Raw genomic sequence first — 17,108 nt, 5'->3', positions numbered from 1 at the left:
AAATAACTTCTCCAGAAGGTTTCATTCCGTTTCGACTCCGTTTGATATTCCTTTTCTTCGAAACACTGAAACAAGGGGAAAAACAGGAACTGGCACTGGGCTCTGGGTCAATAGGTTAGTCCCAAAAATAATATAAAAGTGTTTAATAAAGCCCATAAACATCCAAAACAAATAATATAATAGCATGGAACAATCAGAAATTATAGATACGTTGGAGACGTATCACTGCAGAATGATATCCAAGTTACCAATTGGATTGTAATGAATCTCTTCATCCTCCACGTAAGCATCCTCTTGAGCAACAATAGCATCATCATCAACATGACCACTATCATCTTCTTCAACATGAGGAATAGCATCATGCCGGAGTACTATGGCGCTAGCATTGATATGATCTTCATTGGGTTGGCTACTTGGTGGTTGGCTAGAACAATTGGGGATATACACCTCGGCGCTATCATCATGTATTGGGGAGGATGCATTGCGGTTCAAATCAATTTGCAAGGGAGGAGGAGGATCAACCTTTGTGGCAAAGATCTCAAGAGACTTGTCTTGTGATGCGTCTACTTTGTCCTTGTACAGATTCCAATGAAATTGGGAGGTGATGGCCATACTCTTTAATCGGGACTTCACTCCCAATCCAACGGCGTACCTCCCAATAAGCTTAACCTCGGCATTTAGGTCATTCCAATGTAAGACACTTCTCATTTTAACTACAAGATCATCAAAGCTTGGACTTGTGTCAAAAACCATAGCCTCTTTCCCTTCATCGTCATTTCCAAGCATAAATGTCGTCTTGTCCAAATAATGAACATTTACGAGCTTATGCATCTAAGAAATTGGAAACAATAAAATCAATCCATATATGTCATCCAACCAACTCAAATGGACAAATAAACTAAATTTTGCACAAATTGAACAAATAACTACTATTCAGTCAAGTTAACCTAACCATTAATCCTAATCCTAACCATAACCCCCAACATAACCACTATAACCCTATCCCTAACCCTAACACTAACCCCTAACATAACCCTAACCCTTGCCATAAATTCATCATAAATGTGTCATAAATGCACACAACAAGATCAACACCTAGGGTTTGCAATAAATTTGACCAAATCAACACAAAACAAAGATCTCAACCAATCAAAAGGAGGGGAAATGGGGGAGGTACCTTGGGTGATGAAAATGCTCCGGATCCACCGGTGAAATCTCAAGCAAATGGAGGGGATCTAGGGGGGTTTGTGAGGGGGAGAGAGGGGGGAGGGCTGAGCACGGGGAAGAAGATGAGTGGGGAAGAAGAGTGGTGGTGGGGCCCACAAACCAGCCCCTCCCACCCTTATCCACCTCCCAGGACCCTATCGCCAGAGGAGCTGGCGATAGGCTTCAGTATCCTACCGCCACATCCCATGGCGGTAGGCCCTTTTCCACGTCAGCACGAGCCAACGGCCGTCAGACGCCGTCAACGTACCTACCGCCATAGCCCATGGCGGTAGGACGTGCAAACCTACCGCCGCCACCCCTGGCGGTAGGCAAAAGGGTCAGATCCCAAAAAAAATTCAAAGGGGGGTCAGATCCTGAAATTGTTAGCAAAAAGGGTCAGAACACGAAATTTTGCCCTCATCGGCTCGACGGGCGACTAAAATCACTCGGCCTCGACCCAGCCGAGTAAACTTTACGGCCACTTTACCACCTCCCCACCCCCACTGCTACGTCGCCGGCTCACCTCCCGGTGACCGTCTACCGCCCCCGCCGCTACCTCGCAGCCTCCTTTGGCCATCCCCGCCCTTTTACCTGAGTCCGAGCCCTTCGCCAGCCGTAGCTGATAACCCACAAGTATAGGGGATCGCAACAGTTTTCGAGGGTAGAGTATTCAATCCAAATTTATTGATTCGACACAAGGAGAGCCAAAGAATATTCTCAAGTATTAGCAGTTGAGTTGTCAATTCAACCACACCTGGAAAACTTAATATCTGCAGCAAAGTATTTAGTAGCAAAGTAGTATGGAAGTAACGGTAACGGTGGCAAAGGTAACAGTAGCAGTTTTGTAGTAATTGTAACAGTGGCAACGGAAAAGTAACTAAGCAAAGATCAATATGTGAAAAGCTCGTAGGCATTGGATCAGTGATGGATGATTATGTCGGATGCGATTCCTCATGCAACAGTTATAACATAGGGTGACACAGAACTAGCTCCAGTTCATCAATGTAATGTAGGCATGTGTTACGAATATAGTCATACGTGCTTATGGAAAAGAACTTGCATGACATCTTTTGTCCTACCCTCCCGTGGCAGCGGGGTCCTATTGGAAACTAAGGGATATTAAGGCCTCCTTTTAATAGAGTACCGGACCAAAGCATTAACACTTAGTGAATACATGAACTCCTCAAACTACGGTCATCACCGGGAGTGGTCCCGATTATTGTCACTTCGGGGTTACCGGATCATAACACATAGTAGGTGACTATTGACTTGCAAAATAGGATCAAGAACTCACATATATTCATGAAAACATAATAGGTTCATATTTGAAATCATGGCACTCCGGCCCTAGTGAGAAGCATTAAGCATAGCAAAGTCATAGCAACATCAATCTCAGAACATAATGGATACTAGGGATCAAACCCTAACAAAACTAACTTGATTACATGATAAATCTCATCCAACCCATCACCGTCCAAGCCTATGATGGAATTAATCACGCACGGCGGTGAGTATCATGAAATTGGTGATGGAGGATGGTTGATGATGACAACGACGACGGATTCCCCTCTCCGGAGCCCCGAACAGACTCCAGATTAGCCCTCCCGAGAGAGATTAGGGCTTGGCGGCGGCTCCATATCGTAAAACGTGATGAATCCTTCTCTCTGATTTTTTTCTCCCCGAAAGTGAATATATGGAGTCGGGGTTGACGTCGGTGGAGCCTCAGGGGGCCCACGAGGCAGGGGGCGCGCCCTCCACCCTCGTGGACAGGGTGTGGGCCCCCTGGTGTTGATTCTTTCGCCAGTATTTTTTATTAATTCCAAAAATATTATCCGTGAAGTTTCAGGTCATTCCGAGAACTTTTATTTCTGCACAAAAATAACACCATGGCAATTCTGCTGAAAACAGCGTAGGTCCGGGTTAGTTCCATTAAAATCATGCAAGTTAGAGTCCAAAACAAGGGCAAAAGTGTTTGGAGAAGTAGATACGATGGAGACGTATCAGTAGCCATCGCCAGAATCGAGGTGAAACACCGCCACCGCCTAGATCAGTTCGTCGGATTTTTTCCCCTTTAGTTTTGTTTCATACAATTGAATTGAACCGAGCCGTTTGAACTGAAGATGAAGAGGCTAAGAGAGATGATCTTCGAGGACTAATCGTCATTCAAAGAGGAAGAAGACGATGATGACTTTGAAACTGTTCTTGGCATGAATTTTAATGATGATATTCGGCGGCCGAGGAGAGGATCGTAGTTTGGCCGCATACAACTCAACTGTGATAGAGCGAAGGGCCATGCCAAGATCATGATAGGTTATTTTGATCCAAATTCAACCTATCCGGAGAAGTATTTTCGTCAGCACTTTCGGATGAACACAAGTCTTCTCTCACCATTGCAAAAGTCATTGAGAAGTATGGTGATTGGTTCAAGCTTAGAAGGAATGCATGCCGAGAGATAAGTGCAATCCCTATGATGAAGTGCATTGCGGGCCTTTGAGTTTTTGGCATATGGGTGTTTGGCCGATGCAATTGACAACTATGTAGAAGACACAATCTTGGAGGTCGTTCGAAGGTTCACAAAAGTAGTGATCGATGTTTTTGGACGGAGTACTTGAAGTCACCCAACGAGGAAACACCGAGAGACTTATGGCACAGAGTGAAGCAAGAGGATGGCAAGGGATGCTTGGATCAGTTGACTGTATGCACTGGACCTGGAAGAATTGTCGTGCTGGTGGAAAGGGCAGTACAAATGCAACTGCAACAATCCAACTATAATTCTTGAGGCTGCTGCATCGGATAATCTATGAATATGGCATTCATTCTTTGGATTGCCTGGATCTCACAATGACCTGAATGTGCTATCGAGATCACCACTGTTCGTTAGGCTTATTACAAGAGATGCTCCTCCTTGCAACCATACGGTAAATGGTCGAGACTACACGATGGGTTACTACCTTGCAGATGGCATCTATCCTCCATAGGCCACATTTGTCAAAACAATTACACGTCCAAAAGGTAACAAAAGATCTCACTTTGCTACACGTCAAGAAGCGGCTAGGAAGGATGTGGAGAGAGCCTTCGATGTGCTTCAGAAGCGCTTTGCAATCATTCTTGGCCCTGGCGAGTGCTGGAGCTCAAGGTTCTATGGCTTGTTGCATCATTTTGCATAACATGATCATTGAAGATGAGAGAGATATGCCAGCGAACTTTCGATACATCACCAACAGGACTCCTGTTGAGCAAGAGCACGATCAAAATAGGATCCAGGCATTCCTCGAAGCACATCGTAGGATCAAAAACCGATAAGTTCGTACCCAGTTCCAAGATGATCTTGTCGAGCATCACTGTCATCTTCATATCACTTCCTAGTTGTGCTTTTACCATGTTATTTTCTTCATTTGAACCATTCAGTGTGTTTGAATTTGAATAATTTGGTTTGTAAACTTTGGATTCGATTTGTAAACTATATTCGTGATTTGCGTGAACCTTCATTATTATGTTTGGTTTTTATATGTGTGCTAATATGTAGTTCAATGTAAACTAGAATTGAAATAAGTTCGAAAAAACAAAATTTTACTCCGTTATAATTAGAGGATTGGCTAGATCCTGCAAATATTTAGTGGACTAAAATTACTCCACTAAGCTTTGCCAAGACGGTTTACTCTATTTTTCTAGAGAATCGGCTAGAGATGCTCTAAGCACGCAAAAAAAAAGAACACGCACTGGAATTTTGTGTTCTTCTTTTGTTGTGAAAGGAATTTTGGGTTCTAATTAACTAAGTTGCTTTTATAAATTCTAGGGTGGAGTATTCACAAGTCTGCACATATATACTCTAGCCCTAATGTACATACTCATACTGTACACACTCATACATTCCCTCTTTGTTCTTTTTTTTCTTCCCTGACTTAGAACTGAAATTGTGGTAAATAATGCATGTGATTTTCTCCTTCTAGTAATGGCATTCGTTCATCTTTTTCTGCATGTGCTGATAGTCATAATCATGTGACGATTGTAGAATGGAAGTTAGCAGTCGACTTTGTTTATGTTTACCTTTCGCAAATTGAAACCACCTAGTGGCACACATAATATACATCTCCTCCTGCTTCTTCTTTTCTCGTTGTAGCATTCTCCCAAAATAATAACTGTATATATATCGGGTTCTTTTGATGGAAGAATTTCCAAAACTCAAATATATAGCATTAGATTGTTTCGCTAGGGTTTTGCACTAAATTGAGGGTTGGCTACACCATAGGGAAAAGAGAAATTTAAAGGGAAAAAATACTAGGATTCAATTATGTGAATCAAATAACCAACATAAGAAAATTTCTAAGGATCCTAATCTTCCAAATTTCTATACAAATCATTTCAATCAAAGGAGCCCTTAGCATGCACTCAAACCGCTTGGAAAGAATCCTTTATTGTTTATATGGGCCAATCAAACAAACCAAAATCTTGTAGGATTCATATGGGCATGACATTGCAATTCTATATTTTTCCTATTCATGCATTTTTGGAATCCTTTATTGTTTTTGGAATTCTACATTCATTTTAGCGACAACTAATATGAGACGGAGGAAGTAATTACTATTATTCAAAAACTAGTTTAATTGGTGCATGACTATTGCTATACATGGAAATATATTTTGGGCTTTTATTTGTGTCGGCTTTTGTTACGGAGAACTTAAGAGAGAGGAATGGTTGCATGCAACATTCCGCGGTCTTGCTCACCGTAAAAAATGCAACCATTTCTTTAGGGAAATAGCAGGGCTCTGCTGCGTATTTTTGTTATTTTTTAAATAAATAAATACAAAGAAGGTACCAAAATAAAATAAAAGAGCTATACAGGTCCTAGGGCAAGAAAAGCATCAGAAAAAAGAAACAAAAACAACAATACCACAAATACAAAGGTTGTGATCATCTGGAGGCATTGACCCAGTCTGCCAGACCACTGTACTCTTTCTCGGCCCTGTATGTGATCCATTTCATCTCCACCTTGGCAACCATTTTATTTCTTTTGGTGTTTTTAGATAATTTATATCTTTTTGAATCAAAGTTTATGGATTTCTGACAACAAGACCTTATTTGAAACAAGATCAATCTAGGGTACATTTGAAACTAGTTCAAATTCAAGTCTCACTACAATTTTAGTAATTTATTTACACGGTGAAATTGAAACCATTTGACTTCCTATCACCCTTTTCGTTCATGATTACTTTCATTTCGAATTATATTTTTACTTTAATTTTTGCTTTTTATGGTGGCATACATGATCTTCTTAAAACAATATTAACATATATTCATACATGCACGAATAACTCTTTTTAACAAATGGGCCTTTTTCAAATACATGAATATGTTATTGTATACAAGAACATTTTTAAATACATGAGATAAAACTTCATCTCAAATATGTGAACATTTATTACATCCTAGTCTATGAAACTTTTTCCTTTTTTTTTGCAATGTATGATTTTTTTTTCTTTATATCTTAACATGGTTTCTAGAGCATGTTAAATGAAAAACATAATAATAATGTAGGAGTATCTGTTAATGGGCCGTGTGCCAGTTGCGAGCTCATTTAGAAGTTGTTGAAGCGAAATGCTGACTACATGTCATGGCCCATGTCTGTATCTCGCACAGAAACAACATAGCCCGAAAAGGAAACCGAGAAAACAAGCCCGCAAATCATAGCCCAGTCCAAAGCAGTTCCCATGTCCGCCGCCGGCGAAGCCTCCACCACGGTCCTCCGTTTCTTCTCCTTCATCGGCGCCGGTGGTGCGCATCCTGCTCTCTCTGTTTTACATTCCTGTACTCATATGCTTTACCCAGGGGGGCTTAACGCCTCTGTCTCCGCAGTGATCTGCACCAAGGCCATCAACATGTATCTCGACCACGAGCGCAAGCAGGAGGAGGCGTCCGCCGCGGCTGAGGCAGCAGCGGCCGCAGCCACTTCCGACTCCGCTGTGTTGGTAGCAGCCGACGCGTCTCCGGCGAGCGCCGTCGCCGCCGCGAAGCCCTGACCTCGGAGGAGGGGCCGTCTTTGCTGGTTAGGGTTCTCGCGATGTTGCTTGCCACTCGCGAAAGGGGGGGAAATAGTACCACTTATTCTGTTTGTATAATGTTTTTTGATGACATGAACCGACGACCATCCTTTTTTTACAATGTGAAATTGTGAATGATGCGAGCTTGAATCCACCTGCTCAGCTGTGTCCTGATGAATAATAATATTACACTTTTGTTCGCTATGGAGTCGTGAGGCTGCGATGATTTACATGTTATTAGTTCTATCAGGAAAGCTTTCAATGTTGTTTCGGCCGATGTTCATGTGGTAATTTGGCAGAACCGCTCATCAAACCTTAGGTAGTTTACTGGTAAAACCTGAGTTGCAGCATTCTCCTAGTTATAAACGTTTTTCTCTTTTACTTCAACAGTATGCACAGATTGAAGTAACATATAAACACTCTGGGGGCTTTTTTCTGTCGAGATTCTGTGATGCTTAGGATCAACTTTTGCCAAGTATAAGCATATGCAATTAGGGATTCTTGATTTGCAGTTATGGGTTCTGTGAATTGATCTTACAATGGTGAAAACTTCATTTATTTCATGCTGCAAGGGATTTTTAGGATCCTTAGGTTCTTGTTGTTGCTCTATCAGATTCTTGCAGCAACTAGGGTGAATTTAAATTCGATGGAAAGACTCTTCTTTATAGCAACTAGACAGCTAAATGTTTGTGTGTTTACCATGTAGGTTTCCTTCTAGACCAGGTCTTGGGACACTCTTGGTTTTAGTATGGAAATTATCCACTTCCTTGATAAAATCTGTGCTATAGCATTTCAGGAGCCATGGTATTATTTTTGCTTTCTATGTGATTTCAGTGACCACGGCAGATTTGATGGTATCATGGAGAGTTTTTTTAATGGCTATGAATAATTGTTAGTGTAACTGCTTGAGTAGGTGATATGTTGGCAGTCTTCAAATACATAAGAGTATTATGTCTTCAGATTCGCAAAAGGGCTCTTTATAAACTATCTAATTCTTGATTTACCCTGTGGACCTCTCCAATACAATCCGCCTCTGTCAAGTTTGATTCAAGGTTCTTTCCTGGTTTGGATCTGTCGCAAATAAAGTTATATCAAGAAGTTTGGGTGGGTGAAAGGTCATCAACTATGTTGTTCAAATTTCATTTGGAGTTGGTTTATTTTGTATGTCAACTGGTTTGATAATGTTTATTACTCAATTAGAACAATAAGTCAATAATGCCATCATAAGACCGTGATTTCATATTTTCCGTGTATGGACAACAAAGATAAAGCTCTCTGCTTCTTTGACTTCTGGTGATGTCACTTTGTATATCTCACATGATTTTGATAATATGTAAGTTGATTGTGGCTTGTTTCTGCTGAAGAATTCTTATCCTAAGTTGTTTGACCAGAATCATTCATTTCTGGTAGAAGCATGCATTTGTAACATCACCAAGTGAAGAGGTTGATTATTTTGTACGAGCAACTCTGGTGGTTAACAGGTTATATATAATATTGGTCCCGTGGTTTATTTCTGCTTTAATATACTCACTCCGTCCCAAAACAAGTGACTCAATTTTGTACTAACTTTGTACTAAATAAATAATTGTTGGGCACTTCAGAATTTTATTTCTGCGCTCCATCAAATCCATGCTACTTGTTTAATGCATCTGTATTTTACTTAGAACTTCATAACAAGTAGGATGTACTCAAGTCGCAAGAGAACATACCGGGAATATGACACAGAGAGGAATCTGTTCTATGCTATCTGCCATGGTCATTTATGAAGTTCTAATCATCCTATAATAGCTTTGGCTCTTACAAAATCTTTTTTGCAGGTGATGGTATGCTTGTCCCAGAGCAACACTGTAAGAGTGTTACCGTCACCTTTTGTGCTTCTATTGGTGAACAGAACAGGAGAACCATATACTACAATTGCTACCACAAATTGGAAACTGCAAAAAAAGATTAACAAAGAGCCCTAAAGCTTGATGCTCAGCTCAAGTGAGCAAAGTCTCAGCTCTTTGAGGAGGGAAGAAAGAGAGAGGAGAATAGATTGTAATTGCAACTCGGAAGATATCACACTTAAATGCCATTTCTTTTGGTCGACTTGGAGGACGGAGTTGGAGGTACTGACTCCGATACTGATGGAAGCTTTTCCTCTGACGGACCATTCCAGCAGATGTCCTTGAGAGAAGGCCGTAGGCCCTTCTTGCAGAACCGTTCGTACTCCAATGTGTCTCCTGCCGACTTCTTCACCTCAACAACATAGAAGGATGGAGTCACTTCAAAGATCTCCGCATCAATCGCAAGCTGCCCCTTCCTCCCTTCTTTGGATCCCTGCAGCGTCACCAGTCCGTCCTGCTTCTTCACCTTGAAGGACTCTGTCTCAGCTATCTGCTCCAGCTTTGACACTATTGCTGATGCGGGTTTTTGGGTCATGAACCGCGAGTTCGACTTCTGCTCTTGGTCCTTCTCAAATAGGCCAGAAAGATCAAAACCTTTGGAGAGGGAGATTATGTCAAACGCATTCAAGCTCGCTGGCTTCAATGGGCTATTTGGTTGTTCTGCCCTGTTGCCTTTACCATCCTTTTGGTCCGTGCTGAAAGCAGCCTGGACATCATTAAGATCCTTTGAGGCACGTGGCGTTGCCAGAGTCACTGCTGGTTTGTACCCTTTCTTGAACCACGGGTGCTCAATCAGCTTGTCCATGGTGATCCTAGTGTTTGGATTAGGGTCGAGCAGCCTGGATAGAATCTTCCGGGCATCAGAACTGAACCACTGTGGATGCCTGACATCACCTTTGCTGATCTTCCGGTACATCTCCATCAAATTTGAGTCTTGGAATGGGAGGTAACCAGCAAGCAGAACAAAAAGTATGACACCACAAGACCATATGTCTGCCTTTTCTCCATCATAGCCCTTCTTGTTGATTATCTCCGGCGCAACATATGCAGGTGTGCCACACGTTGTGTGCAGCAGCCCGTCTTGCTTCTGACACTCCTTGAGGGCACTCAACCCGAAGTCGGACACCTTGAGGTTTCCATGCTCATCCACAAGGAGGTTCTCCGGCTTGAGGTCCCGGTGATAGACATCACGGCTGTGGCAAAAGTCCACAGCCCCTATCAACTGTTGAAAGTACTTCCTTGCAGCATCTTCCTTGAGCCGGCCCTTGGCCACCCTGGCAAAGAGCTCGCCGCCCCGGACATACTCCATGGCAAAGTATATCTTGGTCTTGCTGGCCATGACCTCGTGCAGCTGGACGATGTTTGGGTGGCGAACCAGGCGCATGATGGAGATCTCCCGCTTGATCTGGTCAATCATGCCGACACGCAGCACCTTCTCCTTGTCAATGACCTTGATGGCGACGCTCTGGTTGGTCGCAAGGCTCCGCGCATGGTACACCTTGGCGAAGGTGCCTTGCCCGAGCATACGACCAAGCTCGTACCGGTTCATGAGAATGGCGGACTTCCTCTCCATCCTATCGGATCCTTGTGCACAAGAGCAGCAGCAAGCTGGGTGGAGGTAAAATTGGGTGTTCACAAGCGTCTACTCTGCGCCACTTCGTGCCTCTGTGTCCCTCCCTCCCCGAGAGGGAGGAGAGGTGAAGGGCGAGAGCGCGCTGTGATTGGGGGGAAAACTAATACACGACTGGTCTGTTTTCTCAGAATCCTCCAAGGATGAAGGAGAGGATGGTGGGAGAGAAGAATAGTCTGCGGTGGCTAGAGCTTTCCTCGCGACATGAGGCCAGGAGCTCGCCCTTCCCTCTCTGGAGCTGGAACAGGCCGCCTAATAATAAGCCGGGCACGTTGCGTTGGATGGCTGTGGTTTCTGGTGCTATTTGTAGGCAGGGGGAGCCTCACCGGCCTGCTCTGAATGAACCCATCCACACATCCTAGCCTTCCATCCCAGCCTTCCATCTTTCTGTGCAACAATTACATGTGTCTTTCGTGATGGGAACTGCTTGCTGGTGCATTGCATTATGTGAATAGTAGTAATTGAATGTCATATCCATGATTGGCTTGTTTAACAAGATGTGGGGTGGGTGGGGTGTTGGGCTGGTGACCACTTAGCTTGGGCCGCGCATGTGGCCATCACGGCTGATGTCTCCGAGCAAGGTGTTAGGTTTTCCATAATCGACCAGTTTGCCGAGCTGAGGGTGCAACAATGCATGTGCTGAGCATATGTTTCTGGGGTGGTTTGGCCGTGGTCTTGCGTGATCTGGATGCAACTGATGCCAACCTCCCTTTGCTTCTTCCTTTGTTTTTCATTTACATACATTGGGTTTTTGCTTGAAGAATTCTCACTTCTCCACAATCAGAGACAGAGCCACACGCATGCTGTACATATGCGTTCAGGTGGTACTTTTCTTTCGTTCTGAATCCTGGCAATAGGTGTCCATCCTTTCTCATTTTTAGCTGACAAATGGACGATGGTGAGAATCTTCCAGGACATTGACCCTAGTTTAGTCTCTTGCCACAAACGCCAGGTATATTTGGTTGGCTGAAACTTGAGGCGAAACTTGATACAGAGAATGCAGCACTCGGCTTGTCACATCCAATCTATTTATTTCTTGAAACTCGTGTCACACTCAGATGTTGATTAATCAGTAACCCACATCCAATCCATCCCGTCATGTCCTTGCGTGGCCAGTTCTTTCCCATGGGTTTCTGCGGTATATTTTTTCGACGACAGAATCGGCATGTTTCAGCCGTAGACTAGATCGCGCTGTTCCTTCCCCGACCATGTGGTCGGCGCATGTAGCCTGCTAAATCCACGTGTCAATCGCATGACATTTCTCTCACCATACTGATTTTTCAGAAGAAAAAAATTGCCACACATGAATGTCCAATTTGGTGTGGTTGTAGGTCATGGTCGTGCCATGTGTCGAGTGCATGATTTGCAAGAAGCTAGGTTAAAAATAACACCTGAATTCCATAATTTCTACTTATAATATCTGGCTGCTTGTCGATAGAACAGACCCTAAAAGGATTGATTATTGATTGGGTGAGTAGCTTCTGAATACTTGGTGCACGATTTCACCGAGCAATAGAGAGACAGACAAGAAATGAACATAGTTGAAATGGATGAATTTTCATATGGAAAACTTAAACCATGCATTGGTTAGACCTAGTTTTATCATCAGAGCTTTGAATCAGGTGGCATATTCAGAAACTAAAAACTGAAGATTCACATGGTAGGTGGTAGCACCAGGCACTTGTTCGAAAAAAAATTACACCAATAAAATGAATAATACTCAGTAGTACTGTACATGCCCATGGTATTCCCTCATCTTGAGTAAAGATCAACATGTGCATTTAAATCAGTAGCTGCATCACATCTGTCATTTACAACCTTTTCCCTGCACGGGTGATCACAGCGCTCAGCCAAAGTTTACAGCGAAACTGTTCGTAGGATCAAGAGGGATGATGTTACAACGGCACGTTGGTGCCCACCCAAACAAATGGTATACATATGCAGCAGCAGCATCCTACTAGGTCGACTTTATGGACAGTAACTCGAGCTCAGCCCACCAGAGGGGCGAGAGCCGCGGCGCCGCCGCCTCCGGCGAGACGCCAAGAACCTCCCTGAGCTTTCCCGTCACGTCTCGCATTGCTGGCCGCCGCGTCGGGTCGGGGTCGGTGCACTCCTCGATCACCTCGCAGACGGCCTCCAGCTCGTTGGCCTTGTGTTCCTCGAGCACAGTGTCGACGAGCTCGACATAGTTCTTGGCTTTGAGATGCTTGGCAGCCTGCGCGGCAGAAAGCAAGTTGACAGTTGTAACGATGCAATGTTTTCGGAAATTAAGTTTGGAGTTTGGAGTTGCGCGGTTCGTTCGTCGTGTTATACCCAGATGCAGGTCAGTTCATGGCCACCTGGTTCAGGAAGCTTTCCGGATATGATCTCCAGCAGAAGCATGCCGAAGCAGAAGACGCTGCCCGCGAGATCGGGAGGAGGTTCAGAGCGGCTGCTGCCGTCCTGCTTTGCAGCCTTTGCTCTGTCCGCGAGTTCTTTCCACATGCCAACATCGGCAATCTGCAAATCAGTGTCCATCTCACTCAATGGTTGTGTTAATTATAATGTGGTAGCTTATTAATGAACCATGCCTGCACTGAACTCCGTGTTTCAGAAGAAGAAAAAAAACTGATTTCCTTCAAATGGATACCTTAGCAGCATAGTCATCTGTCATAAAGATTGCGTCGGAGCGTATATCGTTTATCGCCACAGGCGGATTGAGCTCATGGTGCATGTACTGGAGGCAGTACGCCAGGCCCATGATGATCCTCATCCTCGCAGCCCAGTCGAGATCCTCAAACACCTTGACTGCGAGGTTAGTAATTCAGTTTGGAGGCGGATATATAGAGTATACATAGCTTATGCGCAAGGAAGTAATGCGAAAGTAAAATTCCTTACGATGAAGATGCTCAGAAAGAGTTCCATTCGGAGCATACTCGTACACCATCATCCTCATGAAGGGTTTGTTTTCTATGCAATATCCGAGGAGATTGACAAAGTTCTTGTGGTTGACTCTTGACACTGTATCTATCTACACAAGGAAATGGGGTGATTAGAAAGGTTACTAGAACTTGCAACTTGTTTATTGTTGGCTACTACTAGAAGATGTTCGGAATCACCTTTTTTCTGAAGAACGTTTCTGAACTCTTGGACCACTCCTTGACCGATGAAATGGAAGTGGAGACAACACAGATCTCGACTCCACTGGATAATGTCCCCTTGAACACGGTACAGAAAGGCAGAGCGTTGAGAATGTTGCTGAAATCCTCGCAAGCGGCCTCGAGTTCTAGTCTGTTTAGCTGTGGAACACCTGAATGAAAGAATTGAGCTATCGAAAGTTAAATTGTATTACCCGGAGGCAATGGCATCTCAACAAATATAATGGAAGCACAAGCGTCCTGAGCTGATCATGTGCCAGTTTTAAATAAGAATATCTGGTGCATATAAAATACAAATTGTATCACAGAAGACCCACATGTTCTTGAAATGTTGTCAGGCTATGCATGTGTTTATTATGTTTCTTTCATGAGATATATTGACTTCATAAACAATAAAAGCCAATAGGATAGTTAGAATGTTTGCCTGTTACAAATGCCTTCCGAAGTTGGCCGCTTAGCCCTGCTTTCCAGGGGGCTATTGATCCATCCCCTCGCTTCCGACAGACCAAGATCGGCGCAATAATCAGGCTAATGAGCAGTATTGCAGCTAGAAATATGAGGACATAAGTCCAAATGCCATACTTCGCACCAGATGACTCTTTGTCGTCTGATTGGGTCACTGCGGCAGGCACCTGCTTTGGTGTTGCAGCATCAACATTCTCAACGGATTCTGGAACCGAAGGCATCAGGATTTGGCCATCCGACTTTGGGAACGCAGGAAATGAACCAGTCCCTAGAGATAGAACATCAGCAGGTCTCTGGATTCCTGTTGAATTTTCCAGGTCATTATTCCCTGAAAGAGCAGGCAGATTGCCAGCTTCAAGCAGCCTGCGGCGCATCGCACTTGCTATGGACTGCAAATTCTGCATTATGTGTGACTCGGTAAAACCTGACAGACAAAATGTAATTGTTTAATGATGTGTAACACATCAGACAAAAAATGTTGAGTCGACATCCTGACAATGCCCAATTACTTGGTAGATTGTTGCAATATTTCCCACGGAGGACGTTGAAAGAAATCCAATTCTTAGACCCCAGCCTGTAAAACGAAAATCTGTTAGGATGTGAAATAAAACTTTCAGAAATGAAACCTATGAATAGTTGAAGGCTAAGTTGAGTGACCACAAAAGTAGGGCCGGGCACATCCATGTAGCCACTTACCAGCAACCTAGTTTTCTGCTCAAGCAGCATGTCTGCTCAGCAGCTCCACCTTGTATGTTGAAAGATGAGACGCCTTCTTGGAACTGATTATTGTGAAGTGATCTGAAACACAATGGTACTTCATTCTACGAAGCAAAGAAGAGATCACAAATGATGCAATTGGCCTTACAGCTGTTTGAGTAGTGGCATCGTCCCTAGTTCTTTTGGAATTGTTCCATCCAAGTTGTTGGCACTCAAATCCAGTACTTCAAGGGCAGATAACCCTCCAAACTCTCTGGGGATTTGCCCATGGAAATTGTTCTTTGGAAGTAAACTAGACAGAAATAAGAATTAAGCCAATATCACCCAACACACGTATTCACATAATATTGATCAAACAAAAGAACATTTTGGGCAAACGCTTGCTAACGTAGGTGCAATGGTGCATCTAGAAATTTTCATCAAAAACTAACATCATTTTTGACATGTACGAAATAAACGAGATAAGTGAATAGTACCCGATACAGTTCATTTATGTCCTTTTGTTTTTGTACAAGGTACAAAAACTCATAACTTTAAATGAAAGTTTATAGGTGCACATGATATAGCGTAATGTATGTCCATGCTTTTTTGCATGATTTTTCGAAACCAGCAAGGCTGTAAGTGCGACATGCAATGCTTGCAAATGCAACCGTCTGTGATTCAGAATTATCCTGATCAAATACGCCATTATATAGAAATAAGCATCAAACAATGGAATTCTAAACTAACCTCTTATAATCCAGATAAAGTATAGTTAAAATACTCACAGTGATCTTAGACATTGTAGGCTTCCAATCTCAGGTGCGAGGGTTCCAGCCAGTTCATGACCTGTTAAATTCCTATATGTTGAAGAAAATAAGAACTAAAGGCACATGATGCACAATTACTACACTACCTTAGCTAATCGTATTGGCACAAATGATTTGCAAACATCTTAATTTCAACTTGGAAAGAAGCTATTTCCTGACATAAATCTGGCACGATATGATTTGAACAATGTAGGCAATTACAAAATTTGGCACATAAATAATCGCGTGGAGGCATTGCATCAACATTTGGAAGAAAATAGAGGGGGAAAAACAGACTTACAGAATCTCCACATTGCCGTCAGAGCATTGGACGCCGGACCAGCTGCAGGGATTGTTGTCCATGGGATCCCAGTCATGGAAGACTCCATGGGGATCTCCCTCCACCCTCGCCCTCAGCTCCAGCAGAGCCAATCCTAGCACATGTACAGGATTGCACCACACCCATGAATCATCCAGGCACAACCACAAATCGAGCGCTACCATCGGTCTCTCGTGTGATGGCATTGTGAGTTACCTTCGCCGTTGAGCGGAGCGGCGCCGGCCCATGCCTGCGCCTGGAGCAGCACGACGAGGACGAGGAGCAGCATGAGCCCCCGACGCGCGCCACCCATGGCTACGACGCGGGCGCCTCCCGGCGGCCACTCGCTGGCTGGACACACCGACGCCGTCCTCGGACGGACACCCGCGGTCTCTCAGAGCGGGGCAGAACAAGACGAGTAACTAAGACGGAGACCGGTGGACGAACGGCACGGCCGGCCCGGAGGCGCTAGCTAGCTCCGGTGGGGCCTTGCTTCAGGGCGGGCGTTTCTCCTCGGCTTGGCCATCTATCATGCCGGGAGAGCAGAAGAGGGGGAGGAAGGCCCGGGAGGGCAGGACGCCGCGGCGCTGGTTCCGGCGAGCTATTCGCCGGCGGCCATGGGTGGATGAGGGAGGGAGGCAGCTGCTGCCCGGGTTTGGCCTCCTGCTCCGCGAAAGCTGGGGGGTTGTCCCGGCGGAGCTGGATAGGTTCCTGCCGGGATGTGCGGTTGGCGGCGGCGCGAAGGGGACGGGGGATTTCGCGCGCGAAGGCGGTGGGTGGTGGTCAGATTCGGACGGGGGGAGGGAGGGAAGGCCGCGAAGACGGTTGGCGGCGGCGCGTCCCCGTCGCCGCCGCGCGCGGCAAACCGCAGAAATAGAGCATGGCCATTTCAGGTCCTCTTTGCTTCAAAAGAATTCTATAC

At 44.4% G+C, this 17,108-nt stretch overlaps 3 protein-coding genes across 3 annotated transcripts; 1 reads left to right on the top strand and 2 right to left on the bottom strand.

Annotated features, from left to right (window-relative positions):
- Positions 1-6,838: 6,838 nt before the first annotated feature.
- LOC123077779 (uncharacterized) lies at positions 6,839-7,448 on the top strand. The gene is made up of 2 exons (XM_044500104.1): positions 6,839-6,978; positions 7,060-7,448. Exons 1-2 carry the CDS (start codon positions 6,915-6,917, stop codon positions 7,221-7,223), a joined length of 228 nt encoding a protein of 75 aa, XP_044356039.1. The 5' UTR covers positions 6,839-6,914; the 3' UTR covers positions 7,224-7,448.
- A 1,432-nt stretch (positions 7,449-8,880) lies between these two features.
- On the bottom strand, positions 8,881-11,023 carry LOC123077778 (CBL-interacting protein kinase 5). Its single transcript, XM_044500103.1, has one exon. It carries the CDS (start codon positions 10,701-10,703, stop codon positions 9,309-9,311), a length of 1,395 nt encoding a protein of 464 aa, XP_044356038.1. The 5' UTR covers positions 10,704-11,023; the 3' UTR covers positions 8,881-9,308.
- A 1,447-nt stretch (positions 11,024-12,470) lies between these two features.
- LOC123077777 (protein MALE DISCOVERER 2) lies at positions 12,471-17,083 on the bottom strand. The gene is made up of 12 exons (XM_044500102.1): positions 16,403-17,083; positions 16,169-16,301; positions 15,847-15,918; positions 15,228-15,371; positions 15,059-15,160; positions 14,872-14,936; positions 14,322-14,786; positions 13,859-14,049; positions 13,638-13,770; positions 13,390-13,547; positions 13,074-13,259; positions 12,471-12,975 (listed from the first exon to the last, which is right to left on the bottom strand). The coding sequence occupies exons 1-12, from the start codon at positions 16,497-16,499 to the stop codon at positions 12,718-12,720; spliced, it is 2,004 nt and encodes a 667-aa protein (XP_044356037.1). The 5' UTR covers positions 16,500-17,083; the 3' UTR covers positions 12,471-12,717.
- Between the last annotated feature and the right edge of the window lie 25 nt (positions 17,084-17,108).

This window comes from Triticum aestivum, chromosome 3D (genome assembly GCF_018294505.1).
Source record: "Triticum aestivum cultivar Chinese Spring chromosome 3D, IWGSC CS RefSeq v2.1, whole genome shotgun sequence".
Classification (NCBI taxonomy): Eukaryota; Viridiplantae; Streptophyta; class Magnoliopsida; order Poales; family Poaceae; genus Triticum; species Triticum aestivum.
The sequence above is the reverse complement of the archived record's forward strand: the minus strand, read 5'-3'. Positions and strand labels throughout refer to the sequence as shown.